Genomic DNA, 22,554 nt, shown 5'->3' on the forward strand with positions numbered 1-22,554 from the left:
GCAAATCGGCGCCGTACCTGCGCTGTGTTTCGCGGCGATGTCCGGCTCCGAAGAATTTCGCGATCGCACAAAAGAGGTACTACATAAGTTACTAGCCGCACCGCCACTGACAAGAAACAGACACGAACACGTGCCGCTACTCCTAAACAAAATAGGAGCTAGAAAATACCGATCTCTGTGTGGCTTCTTCTGCTTCGTGTGTCAAACCATCACGCTCTTTCATACCGTGTCTCTTCCCTTCCCATCTTCTCTTCTCTCCTTGCATTCTGTCCATTTTTGTAGCCGTGTTTTTCCCTCGGCCGTCTCCTCGTACGTCGCGCAAGGAATTTTCACACGTGTAGTCTTTCTATCCTGCCTTCCGCGACGGAGGCGCGGCGTGACAACTCCCATCTTTACGCGACTCTCGTTACGCGACTTCCATCTTTCACCTATCCTCGGAAAACTTGTCTCTCTTTGTTTGTCTTTTCGTTTCTCTCTCCCTCGCTGCGAACGTTCGCTGCATAAAGTCGCAGTCCCAGACCAAGACAATTGGTTCGTCGATGTGTAAAACTGTACGCGTTAAAGTTACTCGTCGAGACCCACCTTCGACTAACGTTCCAACTTTGTCCGCTTAACGAATCACTTGCCACCCCCTGGACATCCTGTGCTCGATCTTCCGCTTCGGACCAGCCCATAGCAGACCTTGTTTCTCGGAACGAGTTCGATGACGAATATTCATAAGACGAAAATGAGGGGGGAGGGGAATATTCGCATTATTCGTACGGGAATAAACGCGCACTCCCATAGCGAACGTGCACGTATCGCTGCAATGGATACGTTCACCTGCATTCCACGCGCAGTTTCGCTTTTATTGATAATTGGCTATCTTGTTAATGGACCAATGCTCGACTCGATCGACCACCGTCTATTACCTTCGCTTCTCGCGACGTACCAAGAGAGAAAATGTACCGTTTGCGAGCGTAGCGTATTGTTCGAATTTTTCAGGCCGATCTATCCGTGGATTTATGGAGCGCGGTGGAAACGTTAATAGTCATCGAACGTGTTCCGAAGGATTCTCGCGGCAGGACCACACGAATATATACACATACACGTACCACAGATATACTGTGCGCATTGTACTTTCAAGATACACGCAATGGATACGCGAATAATATACATATATGTATATCATGTATGGGAGTAAAATATAATACGTATATTATATTTTATGAGATGTGGTTTATTAAATATACATATATATATATATATATATATATATATATATATATATATATATATATATATATAAGGTGTCCCAGATATCCTTGATCAAACTCCTTCAGTATATTCTGTCAACGTGAGTAAGAAAAAGAAAATGATATAAACATAAATCGTAAATAATAATCATAGAAGATAGATCAACACAAAAAAAAATCGAAGAAAGCTTCTTAAGACAATAAATTTGATCTCTTACCACTGTAAAAGTCCTCTACGTATTATCAGAAATGGTAAATTTTTTGAAATACCGTTCACCCACCTAATGATCATACTGATTACAAAACAAAGCGTTTATATCTACAATTTCCTTCTTATTTGTACTTGTACAGAACGTATTAATAGCGTTTGTCTGGGAAAACTTGGAACACCGTGTATTTTACGTTTTATATGTAAATAAGGAGGGATATATATATATATATGTATGTAAGTATGTATGTACGTACGTATGTATGTATGTATGTAAGTATGTATATATAGTTATTACTAATTAGTAATTATGCACAGCGACACGCGAGTGTCCATCGATTAATCGTGTATATTTTTCTGACCTGTGGCGTTGTTGTTGTTGTTGTTGTTTTTGCTTTTGCCTCACTTGCACGGGGCGTGCGAATACACTACACCCGCCACCACCGAACCACCACCGAACCACCACCAACCACCACTTCACCTGTGCTATCGTCTTGTTGGGGCCCGCCTCTTCGAACGCACCCCCGTACGCGAATCGACCGACAATATCGAAAATATACAAAAATCGCGCCCTCGGGCCCGACCTTCACCCTCCACCTCCGGTGTGTTGCGTCGCGGATATACCACCGCTTCTCCACCCCTTTCGAGCGCCTCGCAGGTGGCCACTTGGTACAGGGTACGTCTTCACTATTACTAATAGCATGCATCCAACCCCCTATGCAACTACTTATACCAAACACCCCGATAAAACCCGCCGCCTCTTCTTTATACCGATTTGTCGTCCCGTTTCTTCTTTCGTTGTTTCAGTTTTCTTCGCCGTGGTGAAAAAAAAAGAAAGAAAAGAACGAACAGAAAGAGAAGAGAACCTTTCACATTCAGACTTTCGTGCATGGCGAAACGAAACACGGTTCGACGAACTATCCCCGTTAGGTTTGGCGTGTTCCTCGGAACCCCACGTTTTAAAAGCATATTGTAAATTTTACGGAGTCGATTTATATTTCCGGCTATCCTCTCGAGTAAGAACGAAAAAAGCGGCGAGTTTCTTTACGACGAGAAAGACGAGGAAAGTTTACAGATGCATACGTAAGTGCATCTTTTGTCTCTGCGCTCTGCCTTTGGAACTCAGTCTCGCGTTCTACAAAATTCGGCGGTTCGTAAAAAGTTAATTTATAAAGCTCATGGCATTTGCATATCTGTGTGTTCTTTCTGTAGAAAGCGAAGTAGTAAAATTTCTTGGGGTCAATTTCACGTTAAGGACTGTCCGGTAAAAAGAATTTATCGTTAATGAGAATTTTTTAACGATTTTGCAACGCGGCCCTCTGATAGTTCTCGGCACCCTGACTCCGGTTCCAGAGAGGAAACGTGGCATCGCGTCACTTGCCACCCCAAGTCTCGTTAACGTAGGATCACCCCTCGTTGTACGCGACTTTTCTCTCGTTCCTTTGCGTCGCGAGCTCGCTACGCGCACCGACCAGACGAAGAAGAACGATGCTTGGAAGAGCAGGCAAGGGGTGGAGGGTAGTCTCGAGATAGTCTCGGGCTCGATTCGCTTTTCGCTACCTTTCCTTCTTCGATCGCCACGTATAGAAGATCCGAGGGGAAGTTTCGTCGAGTCAAATTTCGTCGATTCGATGGAAAAGCGAATTCGCTGTATTTTCATTCGGAAGACTCTCATTGAAAGGACTTTTATTTGAAAAACCTTTATGCGATAGACATCCTTCGATACCACGGCGTATCGTACAGTATAAACGTATTGGCTGATTAAAGGATCGAGAAACGCTTGCAAACAGACGTATAACGTGTAGAGCAAAATGCACGAAGAGAGATACGTGTCGTTTTACGACGAGAGGGACGCGCGAGCTACGCGATCGATCGATTCGCGAGGAACGAGGACGAACGCTTTAATTAACCGTGGAGACCCGCTCGAATCGATGATTCCGTCCTTACGACGCGCGACCGTAGACCACGAGCTAGAGTTATTTCGAGCTCGATTTGCATGTACTTATAGCAGCTCCTGCCTTTCAGCGCTAAAGTATCATAGAATGTAAGTGCATGTATCGGTTAAGCGTACATAGCTCTTTACTGTTACTGACCCGTGGTTCACGTTCAAGGATGATGCGATACAGTCTCAAGGTCGTGCATTTGTACCTACGCAGTTTCCTTTCAGCGGGCTTATCCACTTATCGTCGATTTATTGTCGTTATGACTGTTTCTTCGAGATCCCTCACGCAATTTGGACCTCGGAGAATTTGGACGCGTCATCGGAACGAACCTCTTTGTTTCGAGATAACGAAGACGAGTGAACGATAACGTAACTTGCTTTCGAATACTCTTCGACTTCCTTAACTCCGTGGAAAGTATGCAACGGTCGATAAGCTCGAAGGAAGCGACTCATCGTGACTTTTCTGGGAAAAAATGTCGATTTCGTAGTACGGTTGAACGCCAAGAGGATTTCGTGCTTCGTCGAAAGCATGACGCCACGCTGGACGATGACTTTCGTTTTCACCTAAGCGTCTCGGAAGAGATCGTTCGGCTCACGGATCGTGTGTCGCGCGACGAATCGATCTCTGCCTGGGCAATTTGCGATTTTCCGACAGAGATCGACGACTAGATCCGTTTGCTGGCGTATCCAGATGGTTGCATGGAGCTTTCTTTACCCGAGACGCAGGCGTTACGCGAGATTACGCAACGCGAGTCGAGTTCTCGCGAGGGAAAGCGGCACGCCGCTTGTCTTCGAGGATTAAATATCAAAAGTCATCGAACGTTATAGAGAAACGAAGCTTATCGGATCCGATTTGTCTCCCTCGAATCCTCGCCGCGACGGAAACGAGTTTCGCGAGCCTACGACATATCATTGCGGTGTTTCTCGCGTGTTTTCGCGTTTGATCTAATCTGCTCTCGAATGAGATCACCTTTCGACCATCGCGTTGTATCATACGTATGTTTGTCTTACGCTTATCGACGAAATAATCCAGTGCGAAGAAAGAAAGAAATTGCAATTCACGACTGTACTACCTGCCATAAGTATGAAATCAAACTGAGCAACTGTATCGAGTTTAGATTGTCCTGCTTCCGCAAAATTAAACGATGATTTTGACTAGTAATATACGATATGAAATTATAGAGTTATAGCAAAGCAACAAGAGAATAAAGCAGTGGAAAGTATCAAATATCTGTATCAAATGGCACATTTCGTCCAAGTGCCGTAAAATATTTCTGCCACTCAGAAGATAAACCGATCAACTGCAAATTTCTGGAAATTCCCAATTCGTAACTCGAGTACGTACTTCAGTATCTATACAAAATTAGTATTCAACGTATCAAAGAGCAAGCGACTGATTTTCGAATATTTATTTATCAGAAGATCATAATCGCAAATTTGAAGATAAATTTAAAGAAAACAATACTGTGATCGTCAAGTTTCCTCGCATTACAATTTACGAACTCGATGGACATGACTTCCAAGCGGGAAATTACGCCTGTTTCGTACTACCTTGCCGAAAAGATTGATTTAATCGGGGAAACAGGTGACACACGATTTTCATTCCGTGTCACTGGATGGCAGATGGCAGATAGCATTGAAAAATCAGTCGCTCGAACCGATTCGCTGAAAACACGAACGCGTGAAAAATGATCGACGCTAACAAGTGGAAATGGACGAGTGCGATCGTGGGTAACTCGGTGTTATCGATGACAAGCGTACGAGCGACTAAAGGTGCGAACAGAACGCCTACAGGTGATTCACTTTCGTAGCCTCGTGAATTTTCACCAACGCGTCCTAGTGATTAGCGACGTCGACGACGACTAATCGATTTTTCTCGCTGGCACGCGGAAAAAGAGGCGCGTCAGCTTCTGGGAACAACGAACGCCGCGCCGCAAGAAATTCCGTGAAATCTCTCCGTGGTATTTTTCCCTAACCTACCGTGAACGTACGTTAATTGACAGAGAAAAAGCTCATTTGCATAAAGCTGTAGAGTCGACAGACTGTTTCAATAGAACGAATGAACAGAAAGAGGTAATTAGATTTTACCCATGTACGTGATGTTAACGCAACATTTCATTTACAATTTTCTTCGATCAATCTGTATCATCGAATTCTGTTTTTCCACCTTGTAACCACGAAAGACAGCTCCGAGGATTCGTTGAATATTTCTCACGACGCTGTTTCTTCCATCCAGATTTTACGATCTTACGAAATTTCAAGAAACTGATGTATTTATAACGTTATGACGAACCATTGCTTGCTCCTTAATGCGAGTTAATTAGCAACGCGTGACAAGAGTTCGTTGAATACTTTTGTCCCTGTTATCTTTTCCGTCTAGATCTCGCAAAATTTAAAGAAATTTAAAGAAATTTAAAGAAATTTAAAGAAATTGGTATTATACGTTTATAACTAATAACGTTATGACGAACAATTGCTTGGTCCTTAAGATAATTAGTCAGCACGCGACAATGGTTATAACGAGATATCGTCCTTCTATTGTCTGGATATCGATGTCACGGTGTCCTTATCGTCGCGGAGTGCCATGTGGAGGGATCGATCGCTCGATTGTGACCAAGTATCGAGATAACACCGTACCGGAACCGGTGACCGCACATTACGGGCTGTATCGATGCGGCGACGTATGTACCGCAGGTATCCGACGTGGGGATCTCGCCTCGGATAAATTCATCGCAACGCTACGGGTTCCGCGGTCCTCCGGGGCCACGGATACATCCTCGTGGGCGTTAGATCATTGTGATTCGCGATCCAAGACCTGGATCATCCTTCACTTCCGATAGGATCGTCCCTTCCCTCTGTTTCTCGCGCGGTTCCCTCTGGGCTATTTCTTTCTCGCTCTCCACGCTTCTTCTCCTTACGTACGCTATCGTTCGCAAGTATTTAGACGCCTGATGTAATTGCGATGAAAAAATTGATAGTTTTATTATACCTCTGTCATTACGATTGGAAAAAGTTTCTCTGTCTCTTGCTATAAGCGCGATCAAATACCTCGCTAAATTGAAATTGAAATTGAGAATATACAACTGCTTCGCTTAAGAGTTTCGTGTTTATTTCTAAAGATCAGCTGACAGTTTTTAAAGTCTGTATATCAGGATAGGATTATTCGAATCGCCTAACCTTCGACGTTTAAAAATGAAATCTCCAACTTTGAACAGAGCGATCGTACTCGTAGCAGGCGTGTGTTTGATAGTTTTATTATAAATCTTTTTAACTTCGAACACGCGTGACCTGTAGCGAATTTCTCCTTTTTCCCTGTGGTTAATGACTGACGACGAGGCAACAGGATGATACAAATTTCGAAGAAGCGACGTTTTATACGCATCAACCAAATACAAACAACTGTACTTAGAAACCTTATAAACGCGTACGCGAACAGCGTGTATGGTAATACGTGATAAATAGCGAAAGTGGAAGCAGAGATTTTCGAAACGAAGAGCAATTTTGCGGACAGCAGAAACGGCGTAGATCTCTCGATCTTTCGATCCTCCGGCTCGAGAAAAATGGTGTATCAGATCGCGATATCTTTCAGCGCACGAGGATCGAGCGAGATGCGATCAGACGTATCGTAAGTTTTCGTACGCGGCTCCGTGTAATTGAATGAAGAGCACGGTGGATCGTGACCGGTCCGTGAGATAACTCGAAGACCAGTGACCTCGAAACCACGACGAAAACTCAAATGTTACGAAAGTAACAACGTTAAAGACTCTCGTCAATGTCGAACACCTCTTTCGATTTCTTCGAATCGTTAAATCACCAAAATTGCTCCAGCTGCAACTTCGAAGCAAAGAAACAACCGTGCGACCAGAGAAACCGTTCACCAACTCGGCGAATTACGCAACGATTCGATCGAACGACCCGAAATGAGGAAGAGAACAAAAAATGAGAGAGAAAGAAGAAAGAACGGTCGGTGAATACACGCGGCGATCGGTGTTCCCGTTCGAGAAACGTTTCCCGATCGATTTGCAGCAATGAATACCATCTAGTCCGGCAAGTGGTTTATCGAACGATTCCGCGAACGAGATCGAAGCGCAATCGGTACGCGGCTCGCACGTGCGTGTACTTGCATGCGTGGAAAACGACGATGACACGAGACGAAAGACAGTCTCGTCGTGGCGAACGAGGGTTAGGACTCGTGTCCACGGCGCGTCGACCAGAAAAGAAGAGCGAAAAAGATAGAGGGAAAGAGAGAAAGGGAAGAAGAAACGGGCGCCTCGTGACTTGGCTGTCAGAGGATCAACAAATCCTGCCGCCGCAGACGCGGAACAAATACACGCGAGTTGTTGATCGCGTACGATCGAGTCGAGCTATTTATACCGAGGCTCGTCCACTCGTCCAAGGGAGTAGATCGAATGGAGATCGATGGGCTAGCTTTTCAGAAGTGGAAGACAACTGCGCGCTGTGGCGTGTACGGTACCCGCGAATCGAACAACAGACACGTCGGCCAACTCGATCCTCCTCCTCTTCCTCCTCGTGGCGTTCTTGCGAAACGAACGCCAACGAACGAAACTTGCCTTTCGAGAGAAACGAGAAGGAATTCCGGAGGCACGCGAGTCCCGCCAGGAAATTGCTCGAAATATTTAATCGGTACCATTGTTAGCCTAGATACACGTAGGTTGTTTCCTCGAGGGCTGGTTCTTCAGCCTCGTCGCGTATCCCCTCGAAATCTATCTACTCGTTCTCTCGCTTCTCGTAGCTGCGTTTAAGGGCAATCGTGGAACGAACGTAGCCGGATATTAATCTAACGTTTTAAGCCAGTAATTACGTTCGGGAAGCTGAACTGTTCTGATTCCACGTTTCTTCGTTCGGAAGTAATGCGATGAAAGAGTTGCTGCAGCCGGGTATTGTCTTAACTGAAACGCAAGTGGAGGAACTCCGGCTCGGAGACGTTTTTGCGGTGTCGTTGTCTTTAGAGAAAATCTGTGTAGGTGGGAGCTATTGTACGTGCGGATCGTAGATATAGCATGGTCGTAAAATTGGCAGAAAAGTAACTAGAATCTTGGCGTTTCTAGTGTAGAATACTCGAAGGAGAAAAAAATTCCAATCTTTTTAGATATAACGTCAACTTGGAATTGTTTCTCCCGAGGGAAATTATTGTTGTCTTTCCCAAGAGAAATTATTATTATTTCACCGACTTACTAACTTGCAGCGAATTTGAATACGCATGAACTTTGAATACAGCGCAAGAAAATAATCGCAGATGACTATATACGTACGCCTCGACTGCCTGCAATTTATAGGAATTCTCGAATCAAATTACAAACCATAGAAGTAAAATCCGGCGGCAAAACCGTCCACTTGATACAACTAACTTTCTCAGTCGGAGATCTAAATTGCTTCGAAACTTACACAGTCCTAGGTGCGGCAACCTCGATGAATCTCCTCCTAAAGCTCCAATTTACCACTCTATATCGTTTCCACTCAGTATACACGCTTTTATTCTATGCACGAGGAAAAGCGGTCTCCGCTGCCACTATTTAAATACCAACATCTTCCCTCAGCGTGCATGCATATACATATACGAGAGAGCAGGGCCTGTGTCGAGTCGAATCGAGTCGAGTCAACTCGAGAGATCGGCTCGGAGCAGAAGGAGCATCTTTACAAATGGTTTCGGAGATAGGAGTTTTTTCAGTGAGCCAGTTCGGACCGTGCACGTAAGTTCGTCCACTTTACTCGTTGGGACGCGAGCGTGGAGCAGTAGCCGGCAACTGCAGCAGCCTTTTACCCGGGGCTCTCCAAGTGCAATCTCGTATTCATGAATTCCTTGTACGTAGCCCCTCTACCTTCTTCCACCTCCGCCTTCTTTCTCCGCCCGCGCTCCTTGCCTCTTCTTGCCCCTCTGCACCCTTTGCCATATCTTCTCTGTTCTCTTCTCTCTTCCTTTTTCTCTCTCTCTCTCTCTCTCCCCCTCTCTCTCTCTCTCTCTCTCAATGTCTTGCCCTTCCGCCTCTCTAACAATCCCATACGCGTCGCTCTCCAGAGCCGAGGGACTAAGAAAATCGTTGGACGCTCCGCGCTCCTTCCTGCCAGAGACTGAAAAACAGACGCAAGATAGCAACCAGCGTGGAAATCGTTTCCGCTGGAAAGTCGCAAGCACAGCCACGAATTTACGAGGTCTTTACGCGGCTTGTATTAGAGCCGGCGTGTCGAGAATTTGTCAGGCTTGTTGTTTCGTACAATTGGATAGCTATAGATAAAGCTGTTACGCTTTGTTTCTTTGCTCAGGTATATACAGGTTCGTGAAAGTATTCGAACATCCGTAGACTTTTTATGAACCTTTCACCAACATATTACGTGTCTCGTACGAAACATTTTAAATTTTTATTAGCGCTATTGCGAGACCCGTGATCGTATTGGTAGAGCTTGAAGTCTGGAAATACGTACAGCAGTGGGAGACAAAAGCGAAGATACGAAATTTTCTCGCTCTTACGCGTACATTGTATAAATTAACAATTTATTCAGAACGTGCACAGTATATAGGGGAATATAAATTAACATTAAAATGATATAGGTAAATCTAGGTAGATAAGTCAATATTATAGGAATCTCATTTTTGTAAGGTGTATGATTTTTGATGCTCCCTGTATTGAGAACAATACTACGAGATATTTGGTAAAAGTGTGTACTTCGCAAAGATCACAAAGATATTTAAACGATCAGTTATCCATAGTTGGACACTTGTTTCGCTTAAAAATTTCATTTTAGAGTTATTCTTCCACTTTTGCCTGTAATGAGAAACTATCATCTCGAATCTTTCATCAAACGAAACAGTTTCGCTCTCGATGAGAGCCACTGTCGCCCGTGTTCCACGTTTATCTGAACACCATGGTGACCGTAAACGTTTATGCCGTTCAGGATTCGCGACCATAACAATAATTCTGCTGTTTAACCCCATTGAGTGTTCGACGCGTTCCTCTGTCCTTTTGCTGCTATGATTCTGCCCTTTCCTTGTGTCCCGTGTGTATCTTGGCCGACCTTCACGTGAAAACGGAACCGCTCACTGCTATTTATCAGCTTTGTCAATTATCGTTAAACGTTCGCAGGAACGCGGAAAGCCAAGCCGAGAGCTTCTCGGACGATCGAACGCTTCTCGTCGTTGCAGATTGCAACTTGCAGATACCGATAAATTCGATCTCGAAATCATCGTACGGCTGCTTTAATCATTCAAAGCAATTAATACGATAACGACTTGTGAAATATTGTAGCTCTCCGACTGTTCTTCGTAGTAAGTTCATACGTTGAGCCTACGCTGCGCTATTCTGGCGAGTGAACCGTTCTGCTGAACTCAGCGTTAACCCCTACATTTCTCGTAGCTTAAATTACGATGCAACGTGAAGAATTTCGCTAATTCCTGTCTCTGTTACTACAAAACGCTGTGTTCTATTAATCTTCCAGCCTTGGACGATTTTCATATTTTCTGTACAAAATCGTGGACAAAGTTTGTATCTTCTGAAGATTTATCATAAAGGTCGCACGATAATGGCGTGGTCTTCCGGAATTAGGAGAACGTGATTTCGGCGTGACAGTAGGGATGAACTTGAAATTGAGAATTCCTCTGGAGAAGTAATCTGGAATGTTCATAAGAAAAAAACGTCGGGACAAAATGCAACACGGTATTAAAAACACGGTGGAAGAAAAATTTAATTAAATTATAAAATATCTCATCTATTCATAGTGAACGTTTGAAAACTGAAACGTTTGAGAAAAGCTCCACTCAGCTATTTTCTCCGTAGATCGGAATGAAAAAAATTTCACGAAGAACCAATAAGAAGAATGAAACAGAAGATAGCGACGTGACGCGAGTCTTTAATTGTTCGAAATTAGATAAGAGAGTCTAAACTGGATACAAAATTCGGAGTCAGCGAAGAGGCAATTCGATAGATTCCATTTGAAAGATCGCCGAGCCCATCTTTCGTAAAAGCTCCGTGAAAATACGGAAAGCTGGAAGCTCGTTGTATAAAATTAATTACTCGGCTCTTTGATCTTCGTCTGCTGCTATTCACGGTTTTTTAACCTTTTCATTCAACGACCGAGAGAGCTCCGCTTTGGAATCGAGCGAGAATCTACTCGTCCGGTTTTTCACCCGCGTCGAACGTTCGCGGATTTTCTCGCCGCGAGACGAGGAGCGAATGAACGAGCTGTAGATAGTCCACGTGACACATAATCGATACTATTAATTAGGAAGTCTATAAATATCATCGTTGGAGAGGGAATGAATGGAGGAGAGCAGGTTTCTCATCCGGGTCACGGATCTCGATGTCGATTCGTTAAAATGACGAGAAAATGAGAACTATAGTCAGGTCATACACATGGTGAACTTAAATTCTTGGTACAAGCGATGTCAGGTAGATTACACGAGCGTGGGTGAAAAGGAAATTAAAAGCAATAAAATTGCGTCGAAATCTTCGTTCGTAAGAAAATCGAATCTGAAAATGTGACAAAATAAATTTGGAAATTTGTTGAGTATCTGTATACCTGATTGTTAGCTATCTAACTTTGTTTTCTCCAAAAGGAGGCCTTGTACGAACAAATAGACCAACAGAATCAGTCTGATTTCACCTGTACCGCAAATTTTTACTTTAAATATGTCATCGAACTCTTTATCGATACGCGACCACGCGAGCAAAAGGCGTGTAAACGTGAAAGTTGACGGAGAAACTTAGCGAAAAACGCGGAAGAGTAGAGAAAGAAACGAGTGGAGCGGGGAAAAGGCAGTTTTCGTGCGGTTAGCCGTCCGGAAAAAAGGCTCGAGTGGCACTTTTTCTAAAAACCTACTCGTCGATTTAGTGACACGTGGCATCTCGAGCAGCTGCTGTACTTTGCCGCGCATCTTCGACCCATTTTCGCGAAATAAACTCGGCCGGCGTCTCGTGACAAACTTCTCTTTTCCCTAGCTTGTTTATTCTCAACGAAAAAATGTCGCGACGATCGTTCACCAGTGCAATGCCGGGAAAAAATCCAATAACGAGCGATTTTCTCGCATCGACGATGGAATCGGCCCGGTATAGTATACCAACTGACCGTTCGTGAAAATCCACCGACGAAATGTTTCGAATCGACTGGCAATATCCGGCAATTTACAGGCGCGGAGCCGGCTTTCCACGCGCGCGACGAGACACGCCGGTGCTACGGTTCATCGGTGTAATTTCCACTTCGATTAGCGAACGCTTCGATGTCACGGACAGACTTTAGGATCGAAACGAGACTGCGAATTGCCGGCAACGACGCAGCTAACCTGGCTTGATTAAAATCGACGAGGAGGCCACGCTGCTCCATTTCCGGACCAGCCAGGCTTCTGAAATTTCCTCCTGGTCATTTCAGACGACACGACGTTCGATTCGGCATCCGTATTTTTAGACGCGGGGGAACGTAACGCGTTTCAGGCACGCTGCTCGCCGACCGTTTCGAACGCTTGACATTTAGATTCCCATTAAGCGATCGCTACTTTAACCCTCGGCCATCGGACCTGCATCGCTTTCAGACGATGCTGGTGTAGCGATTTATGCACAGGCGGTGCTCGAATCCCTTCGGCTCCCTCCCTCCAGACTCGTACTTTATCCGCATATATTATTTTCTCTTCTATTTCCTCTGTTCTTCTATACAAATTAGCGACTATTGTTATTCGTGTTACTTGCACGAGTAAAGGAAATGAATCGCCTTGAACAAGACAGAAATTAGTTGCAGCCAAACGAACTCGGGCACCACCGCCCGATGTTCGGTTCGTCGTTCGAATGTTAAATACGCATCTTGCGTTTGATTCTTATTGTATCAGTGTAAATCATCATACTGCGTGAAGTATTGTTTGAAAATGTTATTCGATAGGAAAAGTGATTATATGCTGTTATTCGGCATTTCCATTCAATCGTTCGTTCCTGGAATGTGGATGTTTATGCAAATTCACATTTCCGAGGATATAATTAGAAAAGTGGAAACTCGGTAGAAAATTATAGACAGCTCTATGCTTTGGACATTTTATCCTTTTGTATTATGTGCGCTCTGTACGATTTTGTACTTTCACGTTTCCTGTAAACGCATACGAAATCCGCGGACTATTTATCATAAAGGTGGTCCTTTGACACGATCGTTGATGTACCCACAGCGATGAACCGGTTCGAAAACGGAACGAAGATCCAGATGGAAAGAAGGTTACCCCTTGTGCAAAGGTGAAATGCACGGGATCGAGGGATCGATCGAGGACTACCGGCGCCACGTGAGGCAGCCGATCATTCCCGGAATTGATTGGCAATTACCGGCAAGAGAAGCGACGGCGCGCTCGATTCTCCGATCCAGAAAATTGAGTTAGCCGACGAAACTCGATTCGCGAGGAGAAACGCGAGGAGGAATCGACCCGCCACGAAAATTCGATATTACCTTAATCAGACTTTAAATTGCGCGTCCGCGAAGTAAGAGAGCGTACATGGGATGTAGACTGGGTCCGACCAACGACGATGAGCGAGCGAAACCCAACTCGTTTCGAAATCCGAATTTTCCACGTGGGACACCGATTAATTACGTCGAATTTGCCTTAAACGGATGAAATTACCTGTGTCCCACGCAACCCGGATAAGCCATAGCTCTGAAATGTTGAAAGATAGAAAATTTTAATTAGACAAAATTAAACGATAGCGTAAAGTGTACGATCCAACGTGGATGTACGCTTGGGAAATTTTCATTTCTTCGAACAGAGATATAAAATTCTTGTACGTCGATCGATGGATTTCCGTATTCTTTATAAAAAGATATTAAGACGCTTAAGTGTCTTCTTACCTTTGTCTGATTAACGTTTATTAGCTTCAAGGATATTGGAGAATAGCTTTTATGAATATATCTTGCAAGGACGATAACGAAATTGAACAGATTCTTGGAATTGCTTTCTTGTAGTCACGGTATGAATTCATTAGAATTCCGTAATATAAATTGCGACTAAAAGAAAATTACAAAGAAAACGTTACGTCAACGCGACGTTGGTGCTTAATTATTTAAAGAGAAAGAGAGCCTGATGTTACGTGATAATAAAATAACACGAGCAATCGCGCCAATTACCTGAGAGAGTAATTAAAGGATATGACTTACAGTGGAACCGACACGCGTTGAATGTTTTATGGTCATCGTAAATGGAAATATTCGAGAGTGTAGTACGAGATCCTCTTTCTTCAGAGAGAACGAAATAATTTCGTTTGTGACGATGAGTGACTATAAGAACGTTCCATGTAAAAGCAATTTTCGAGATTACGAAGATAACTACAGTGACGATCGTAATTTTTGATTCCTATTTTTGTGTCCATGTGTTGGACACTGGGGTCACGATCGACAGCACACGTTTTAATTTAAATTGAATCGTTCAACTCATTCACGTAACACTTCTATAAACACGCACTATGAACAACATAAGCTAAGTAAATAAATTAAAAATTGAAACTATCATCGTCGCTGTCGTTTCGATCTTCAAAATACCCTCGTATCTCGTATTTTTATATTCATAATTTCAATTTTAATCGGTCTAATAATTACCTTGTTCCTAGTGTTTCGTGTGCGTCGACGTCGTAAAATCGGATAATTGCTCGTCTAGATGCGTCTGTTTATAAACTGGGCCCATTACTAACCCATTGGGGACGTAGAAATTATCGCTGGAAATTAAGCCAGTGCCAGTGAGATAGTCGATGATGGATGAAACATGGTTGGACACCGAGCGAGTGGCGAATAAGGGTGAAAAAAGTGGTTGACTTATAGCGTTCTGTATATCAGTCAGAAGGATAACTGGAGCTGCAAGGAAAAAGATGTGGTTCTGTAAGCGAACAACCGCGAGGCGACTTCTTTCGTTGTCGTTTCGTCATCGACGAGAGTCCACTACACTGCAGGACAAGTGACGTCGATTTGCGGTTAATTGTCGACCAGAGGAACGATTCCGGACAGGTAGAAAAATGAGAGAAAAGAAGATGGTACGAACGTTGCCCGAATGGAACGTCTCAATTCAACGTTACTTTGCACCTTCTCGCTGGCGATTTTTGCACGATTAAGGAAATCAGTCTTCCTTTTTTCTAACCGATTCGTTGGAAGAGAACTCGGTAATCGTGGGTAAACGGACCGACCACAAGTCTCGGAAACCGGATGACAAAGGCGGAACCAGTTCTAATAACCTGTCTCGAAGCAGACAAAAACCGGAGACCAGTTTAAGAAACGATAGACTCTAAACGATCATTGCTCGCTGCGCGATCGTCGATCTTCCTGGAAGAATCGATACTCTTTTCCCTGTACTTCCACTAAACGCTTTAATTCGCCGCGTTTTTCAATTCCATCCAACTCTAATCCGGAATATCGAGGGGAGAATATCGCGAGCTAAAGACGAGCTTAACATACGGTTACCATGGAGCGATCAAAGTGCCGAGATATCGAAGCGGCAGTGTAAATTCTTTGTAAGATCAAATTTCGCTCGAGGTAGCAATTCTTAAAGGTTTCAATAATTTCCCAGTAATCTATGGTAATAGTATACGAATTTGTATCAAAGTGTACAAATTAATAGTGAAAAGCAACAGCTACCACGTTTCCTAAGGAGACATCGGTCTATAAATCTAAAGTAGGTACTTGTTAGAAACATAACGACGCTACATCTTACTATTATATACTTTGCTACATACGTTTACTACGTAAATATCACTGCTTATATCAACCCCGTTACAATCCTATTTTTCTAACGTTAAAAAGAATCTTCACACGATTCCGACAAAATACGAGAATTTTATCGTTATGCGCGATTCCTCCGTATCAAACATCTTCCTCTTCGAACGTTCCGAGCATTACGTTCGGACCTTACGACTTCTCTTTGTTCGTTCAAGGCGAGAGCAAGATCGGAATATAAAAGTTCGAGAACTGTAGCGCGGTCGAAATTAAAATTGTGAAAATCCAAAGTGTTGTTATCGGTTTAGGACACGCTTTGCAGTCTAACTTTTTTCAGTGTCGATATCGTCTCGTATCCGGCGTCACGCGTCACGAAACTTCGTTGCTCCTGCAGGTTCCGCGTAAATCCACCTTCTTGGCGTTCATCGGCGTTCCGTGAAACGACGCGTAAACGATACTCGACGTGTTCTTCCGGTGCAGCGCGGACGGAACTGGATCCCGTGGCAGGGCAGAAAAGTCTCGCCCGGGACGAATGTGTAAACCGGAACCAGTCGCGGAGGATGGCCGAGAGACTCGCAGGCAAAAGTAAAACGGCGAATGGCCGCCCGCGGCCGTTTCCGAAGCCGGATTATCCCGGTGCCGCGGAAACCCATAATTCCTGTAATAAGGTCATTATCGTGTGACCCGGGACTGAACACCGGGACCAAGCCACGAACACACACCGGCGGCTCGCTTGCATAAATACAGATTTCCATTTATACCTCGCCGCGCTCGCGCCACGGTATTCCCTGTGCGCGAGTACACGTGCACGCGAGTACCGTGTGTACGCGTATTATACGAACTCGCGGCTCATGCCTTGGACAGTGGCGTAACTTCGAATCCGGGTCACTTTGTTCCTCGCAGACAAGTGTACTCGACGATGGCTCGATTTTTGCCGATTCCAGTTAATATTTGGAGTAGAATGTACAATGCATTTGTGGATGTATGTGCTTCTCGTGGAGTTTCGAAGCTCTACTTTCAGCATCGTTGAACGATGACATTAGGTGATAGATTTTTGATGACCTTTTCGTGCAGTTTGAAAGCTTTACTTTCGGCTACATTGGGTAGCGTCGAGTGGCGCCAATCTTGTTATTAGATTTCTATGTATTTATGGGAAGTTTAAAGAGGCAAAAGCGCGCAGAATGGGTACGATATACGAGGAAAGACAAATCTCTGTTTCAATTTCTTTGATTCTGGTCATAAAAATATAAATCTGCGTAAAAACTAATGTAGCTGTTACGCTGAGTTCACAGTTGTGTCCACATCAAAGGTCATAAATAATTCATGGATAGAATACGAGGAATGGGTCAATTGCTGTAATAAGCTTTGATTCGTATAGTCCAGGCCAGGATATAGCAAGATGAACTATTGTATTAGAAGTGGTATCGATTAATACCGCAGCGATATTCCGTTGATTCCGTTTCTCTACGTCCGTGAAGATCTCGTAAGTTATTATCTCGTTGATCGAAAACTTTCTGTTTTCGTGTTCGGTTAATTTGACGACCTCGTTATATAAACGATTCAGAAGTCAAACTGATCAACTAAATCGGGATTAATCGTTGGATTTCCGAAGAACCAGAGGCTAATCGTGTATTGTGACGCTAAATGTAAGAAATTTTGTGAATGAACGAGCGATTCGTGCCATGACCCGCGTTATATCATGTCCTGAACGGACAGTGTTCGGTATTCGCTGTCGAGTTGCCTGCTAACTGCTCGTAAAAGTCTAAAAGTAAATCTACCGACGAGCGTAAGTTTCCGAACCATTCACCAACAGCGATGTAGACACAGCATTAAACTGCACGAAGAAGAACTCTATTCCTGATGAACAACGTTCGACTTAACTACCATTTTTTCGCGACATCGGAAAACTTACGACTAAATGCAAACGCGACAAAGAATCGGTCATCGACTCTTCGAAGAACGTGGTCTCCAAACGCTCCAATTTAGCTCGAGTTCTCCTTCCTTTTCGCCAACTTGGTTCAAGTTCTAGGGCTCTCCCCTCCTTTTACTCGAGATTTACCAGAGATGGTTACGCCACTGCGAGCCGAACAGGCCGGTGTATAAATGCCTAGATGCACACAGTTGTGAGAGCGTAGGTACACGCGAGAGGGGCCTGGCATACCATCGACTGTCCATAGCCACCTAAGCAGATTCTGTCCCCAAGGTACGAGCGGCGAGGATTCGTAGCGTTCAATTTGCATTCTAAAGTCCTGGCGATGCGGAGAAAGAAGAGGAGTCTCTCGGCCACTCGGCGCTATCTTGCGCGCCACACCGGATCTCCTCGCGTTTCCACGCTGCCCGCTACTTTCCATTTGTCGCTTTATCGCTTATACGATCAGAGCGAAGCCAAATCTCAGAAGTCAGCGAACCCATCGTCGTAAATTCGACGAAGCTGACATTGAAGATCGCAAACGTGCAACCATGAACTACGCTACTGCTCATAAGTATCTGGACATTTCGGTCCGTACTAACGGTACGTGAACTTCGCCAAAGTGTACAAATTAATGGGAAATTAATAGTTAGAAGCAGCACTTGCTACGCTTTCCATGCAGTCGTCAAACTATAAATCTAAAGTACCTGTTAAACACGTAGCAATAACACGTTTCACGGTTTATCGCGTATACCGCGACATACGTTCGCTATGGAAACATCGCGCTGGTTGTATTAACGTCAGAGAGGTGACGACAACTACGTATCTCGTTTAGAACACAAGTTAGAGAACTAACTTACTTATTGACTGACCTGTGCATTACTCGCGTACCCCGTGTTTATTCAGTCCTAGCAAATACTCGTTCGAACCTAGGGCCGAGGATGGCAAAAAGCAGTTCTACGATAGCAAAGTATCGCAGAAAGGTAGAAAGGAAATCGGTTCTTAGGTCTGAGAGAGTCGTTTAACGTTTGTTTGCTCAAGAAAGAGGGTGGTGTAGGGGTAGTCAGGGTTGGTACCATCGAGGATAGGATCAAAGTAAAGGAATTGACTGTCTCTGCTGTCGACTCGTCCTACGATTATCCTTCCGTAGAACGAACAATAACGCGATCGACCGTCATTTTCCGTGCAATTTGTAACCAGTTCTCGGGCGGTCGATCTTCGTGGTTTTTCTGACGCGTAAGAAAAAGAAATAGCCGGGGTTAACGAGCCAGAAATAGTCGTATTTCTGTAAATTCGTTAATCCCTGCCGAAATATGTTCGTAGGAGGGCTGATTCGTGGGCGTAAACGCGACGTTATCCGGCTCGTTCGATTACGTGCATTCGATGGTAATAAAAGCTTCGATTTAGTTGCATCAGAGGATTCCTGAAAATCGACGACAGTTATCGAGGCTCGGCAGTTTTGAATAAAACATTTCCCCTGGCGTAACGTGCTAAGGCACAGTGACGCAATCGATGGTGCAACGAGGTTGTATTTTGCATTCTGCGAGGACACGATGCAGGATAATTTCCGAACTCGCTTTCATTGCCATCGTATAAGCTTCTGAGCGACCGAGCGCTGAGCCAAGAGCGATCTTCGCTGCTTAGGGAGAAAAGAAATCGATTAAGCGTCTCATCTAGGTCACGTGGACTACTACAGTTAGAAGACACGTTGATCAACTACCCCAATTGAAAAGTGCAGAAATAATTATTTTAATAGTTTAAAATAGTTTAAAATGGTTTCAAAAAGCAGATATATTTACACGTAATTATCATCAAATCCCAGCAACGACATTGCAAAGCTTATAAAGAGCGGAGTAAATCGTTTTAACCTCTGAGGCGCTTACTTAATTTTTTACTTATTTAACCAACACGTGACGAACCTAAATCTGTCGCGATAGTCGTTTGTTTTCACGTTGTTGTCTATCTTATCAAACATAAGCTTAATTTCAGACGGGTAAAGTCTTTGTAGATATATACGAATGTTACAATCCAAGGCACAACAAGGCCATTTTGCCGAAAAGTAGTTCGTAATAAATATTTGTCCAAGATATAGTCGATGCGTGTAATTTAAGCTATTAACTAGCAAAGACGAGTTAAGTCGTCACTCGAGTTATCAATCTTTTGGACAAAATATCGAGAGGTTCGATGAATTCGTAGCAAAATTGAAGAATTTATAGGCAAAATATATCTGCATAGAATTAACCTTATATATCGAATGATATATGGTCCGTTTCTTTCGATCATTTGCTGTCACAAATCGAGTGATTTACTTTTTCGAAAACCTATTCATTTTTTATCATTAAACTTCGTCGAATTTAATTTTTTATTTACTGTATGGTGTTCGATCGACCAGGATTCGGAGATAGTTTGAAACGTCTAGACAAATAAATTTCTTCCATGAACAGCCTACAACGATTTTCGAAAAAATTATACTAAAACTCGAAACACCGAACAATATTTATGGGAAACCCTTTCGTGACGCTTCCGAGCGACGTCAGCCAGATGTCCAAAGAGTTTGTCGGTCAAACGATCACCGATGGTGTTTTTATTTTTCGGATGTGTCGGCAATTCGATTTCGTATTCCGTCCGTCCCTCCCTCACCGCGTGCATCGAAGGTTTATGGCTCGTATTTCCTCTTTAACGCCAAAGTTGCTTCGACCGCGGCTGATTCCACTCGCCTTTGTGCTCCCTTCGCTGATTCTCCGAACTTCGCTTCGTCCTGTAGCCTATGTTCACCGGAGGACGAATCGTATCCTGCTTCGTCCTCAAGATGGACATCGAGGATGATCGCCCGTTACGTTCCAATGATACGTCGTGTTTTACGAATTCTTGGCTTTCGTAATCGTCGCATCGACGTGTCCACGTTTACAGTCACGAATCGTTTCGTAATACGCTTCCACGTCGTTTCTTTCTCCTCCATTTAACCGTGACTGACTGTAAACAGTTTACGAAGTTCACTGCTCGTTTCTTTAATTAACACGTTCATTGTGAATTAAACGATAACACCTAAAACGTATAATTGTACCTCTTTTCACGAGAAACGTCTTTGTCCGAAATATTAGGTCGCTATTTAAATCCTGTGCTAAATTAAATCTTCTATTTGTATATATTATTCGGTTTATGATGTCCATCCATGTTGCGTTACGTCTCTTTTATAGAGATCAAAGTTATTTTAATCTTCGTCCTCCAAACTATTTTTCCTCTGAAGAGATGAAAATCTGTCGACAACAGTTCTGTCATTGGTGAATTCTTTCTAGATGCCTCGTTAGCACGTTAACTGAAATATCTTATTTCTGTCTTCTGCCGTATTTTCTCCGAAATATTTTAAAGCACAAAAATATATGTCGCAGTTATACGCGACACAAACTTCTCAGTCTAATAAAAAATATCCGCGCTCACGTGTGACGCTTATAGGAAAGCCCACCTTTACTCGTTCCCTCGACTACGTTTCGATCCGTGTTTCCGTTTCTCTGTTCGATGTTGGGCCACCTTTCGCGGAACTTCCTAATTGACGAGCGTCGTTGGCCAACCAAATTCACGTATTTGTTCTAGCAATTTGTAGGGTCTCACGATGCGCGCTAATTAAACGTGCCGCGCGACGTTCGGGTAAAAATACATGCTCAAGGGTGACGACCTTTATGTCGAGAGACTACAGACCTCTGGAAGTTGTCCGACGAATAAGGAAAAAAAAAAGAAAAAATGGTCTGCGAGAAGAGAAAGAAGGGTTGATCTTTGGTCTGTGGCGTCGAATCCGCTCGTCAACGAAGTCGCGAGTTGCAAAAACTCGTTTCGTGGTTCGTTGCGAAGGTTAAAACCGTAACGCTTCTATCTGGGTTGTACGGTGTTCGCCGCGGACGCACACGAGCTGGCCGAGCTTAACATCGGCGAGGCCCCTTGCCAGACCGCAATTACATCCCATAAAGCACGATTGAGACACGGTTCGGCCATTATTCTCCCATACAGGGCCGTACAAAAGGGTCTCGCCGTTTAACGCGCCCCCATACGAGCTCCTTGCTTTCGGAATTTATCTACCTACACGCGTGCGTACACGCATGCCTCTTTCTCTCTATCTTTCTTCGTCCATCGGACGAAACCGAGGGAAATTGTTGGAGACCTCGGCGTCCAGCCATCCAGAATCGCCGTTTCCTTCGTAATTGTGCACGACATCGTCCTGTTCGTTGTTGCTCGTCTCGATGCGATAACGTGGAGGCAAGTGAAGGTACTCTTTTTCGAGAGAATCTGCTCGAATATTCCGTTGATTCTCCTGGAAAAATCCAAGGACATAGATGGAACGAGGCTCTGCGCGCTCGAATGCAAATCGCAGCCGGCTCTCGCGTCCATTTCCCTAATCCCGAACGGCGGTGACACGTTCATGCATTTATGCATTCTTTCTTCGATTCATCTCGCGTAATCGTCGTCGTGGAAAACGACGGGAAACTTCTAATTCGATCGGGCTGGATGTCTCTAAATCGAGCGAGAATACCGTGCATCGAAGAACCTGAAGAAGGTGAATCAGGAAAGGAAATGGGGCAGCAGGAGACGAACTCGA

The 22,554-nt window shown here is 44.1% G+C and overlaps 1 protein-coding gene across 5 annotated transcripts in view; it reads left to right on the forward strand.

Moving 5' to 3' along the window:
* Nucleotides 1–22,554, forward strand: part of Prosap (SH3 and multiple ankyrin repeat domains prosap) — a 180,535-nt gene that overhangs the window by 133,153 nt on the left and 24,828 nt on the right. For 3 of the 5 annotated variants that reach the window (XM_069115374.1, XM_069115375.1, XM_069115376.1), the window contains exon 4: nucleotides 2,102–2,119. The exons of the other annotated variants lie outside the window; for them this stretch is intronic. In XM_069115374.1, the coding sequence (XP_068971475.1) occupies nucleotides 2,102–2,119 (18 nt within the window). The remainder of the gene's footprint in view (nucleotides 1–2,101; nucleotides 2,120–22,554) is intronic. 5 annotated transcript variants of the gene reach the window in all.

The sequence above is a fragment of the Bombus flavifrons genome, chromosome 6 (genome assembly GCF_040668555.2).
Source record: "Bombus flavifrons isolate JBK064 chromosome 6, iyBomFlav1_principal, whole genome shotgun sequence".
Taxonomy (NCBI): domain Eukaryota; kingdom Metazoa; phylum Arthropoda; class Insecta; order Hymenoptera; family Apidae; genus Bombus; species Bombus flavifrons.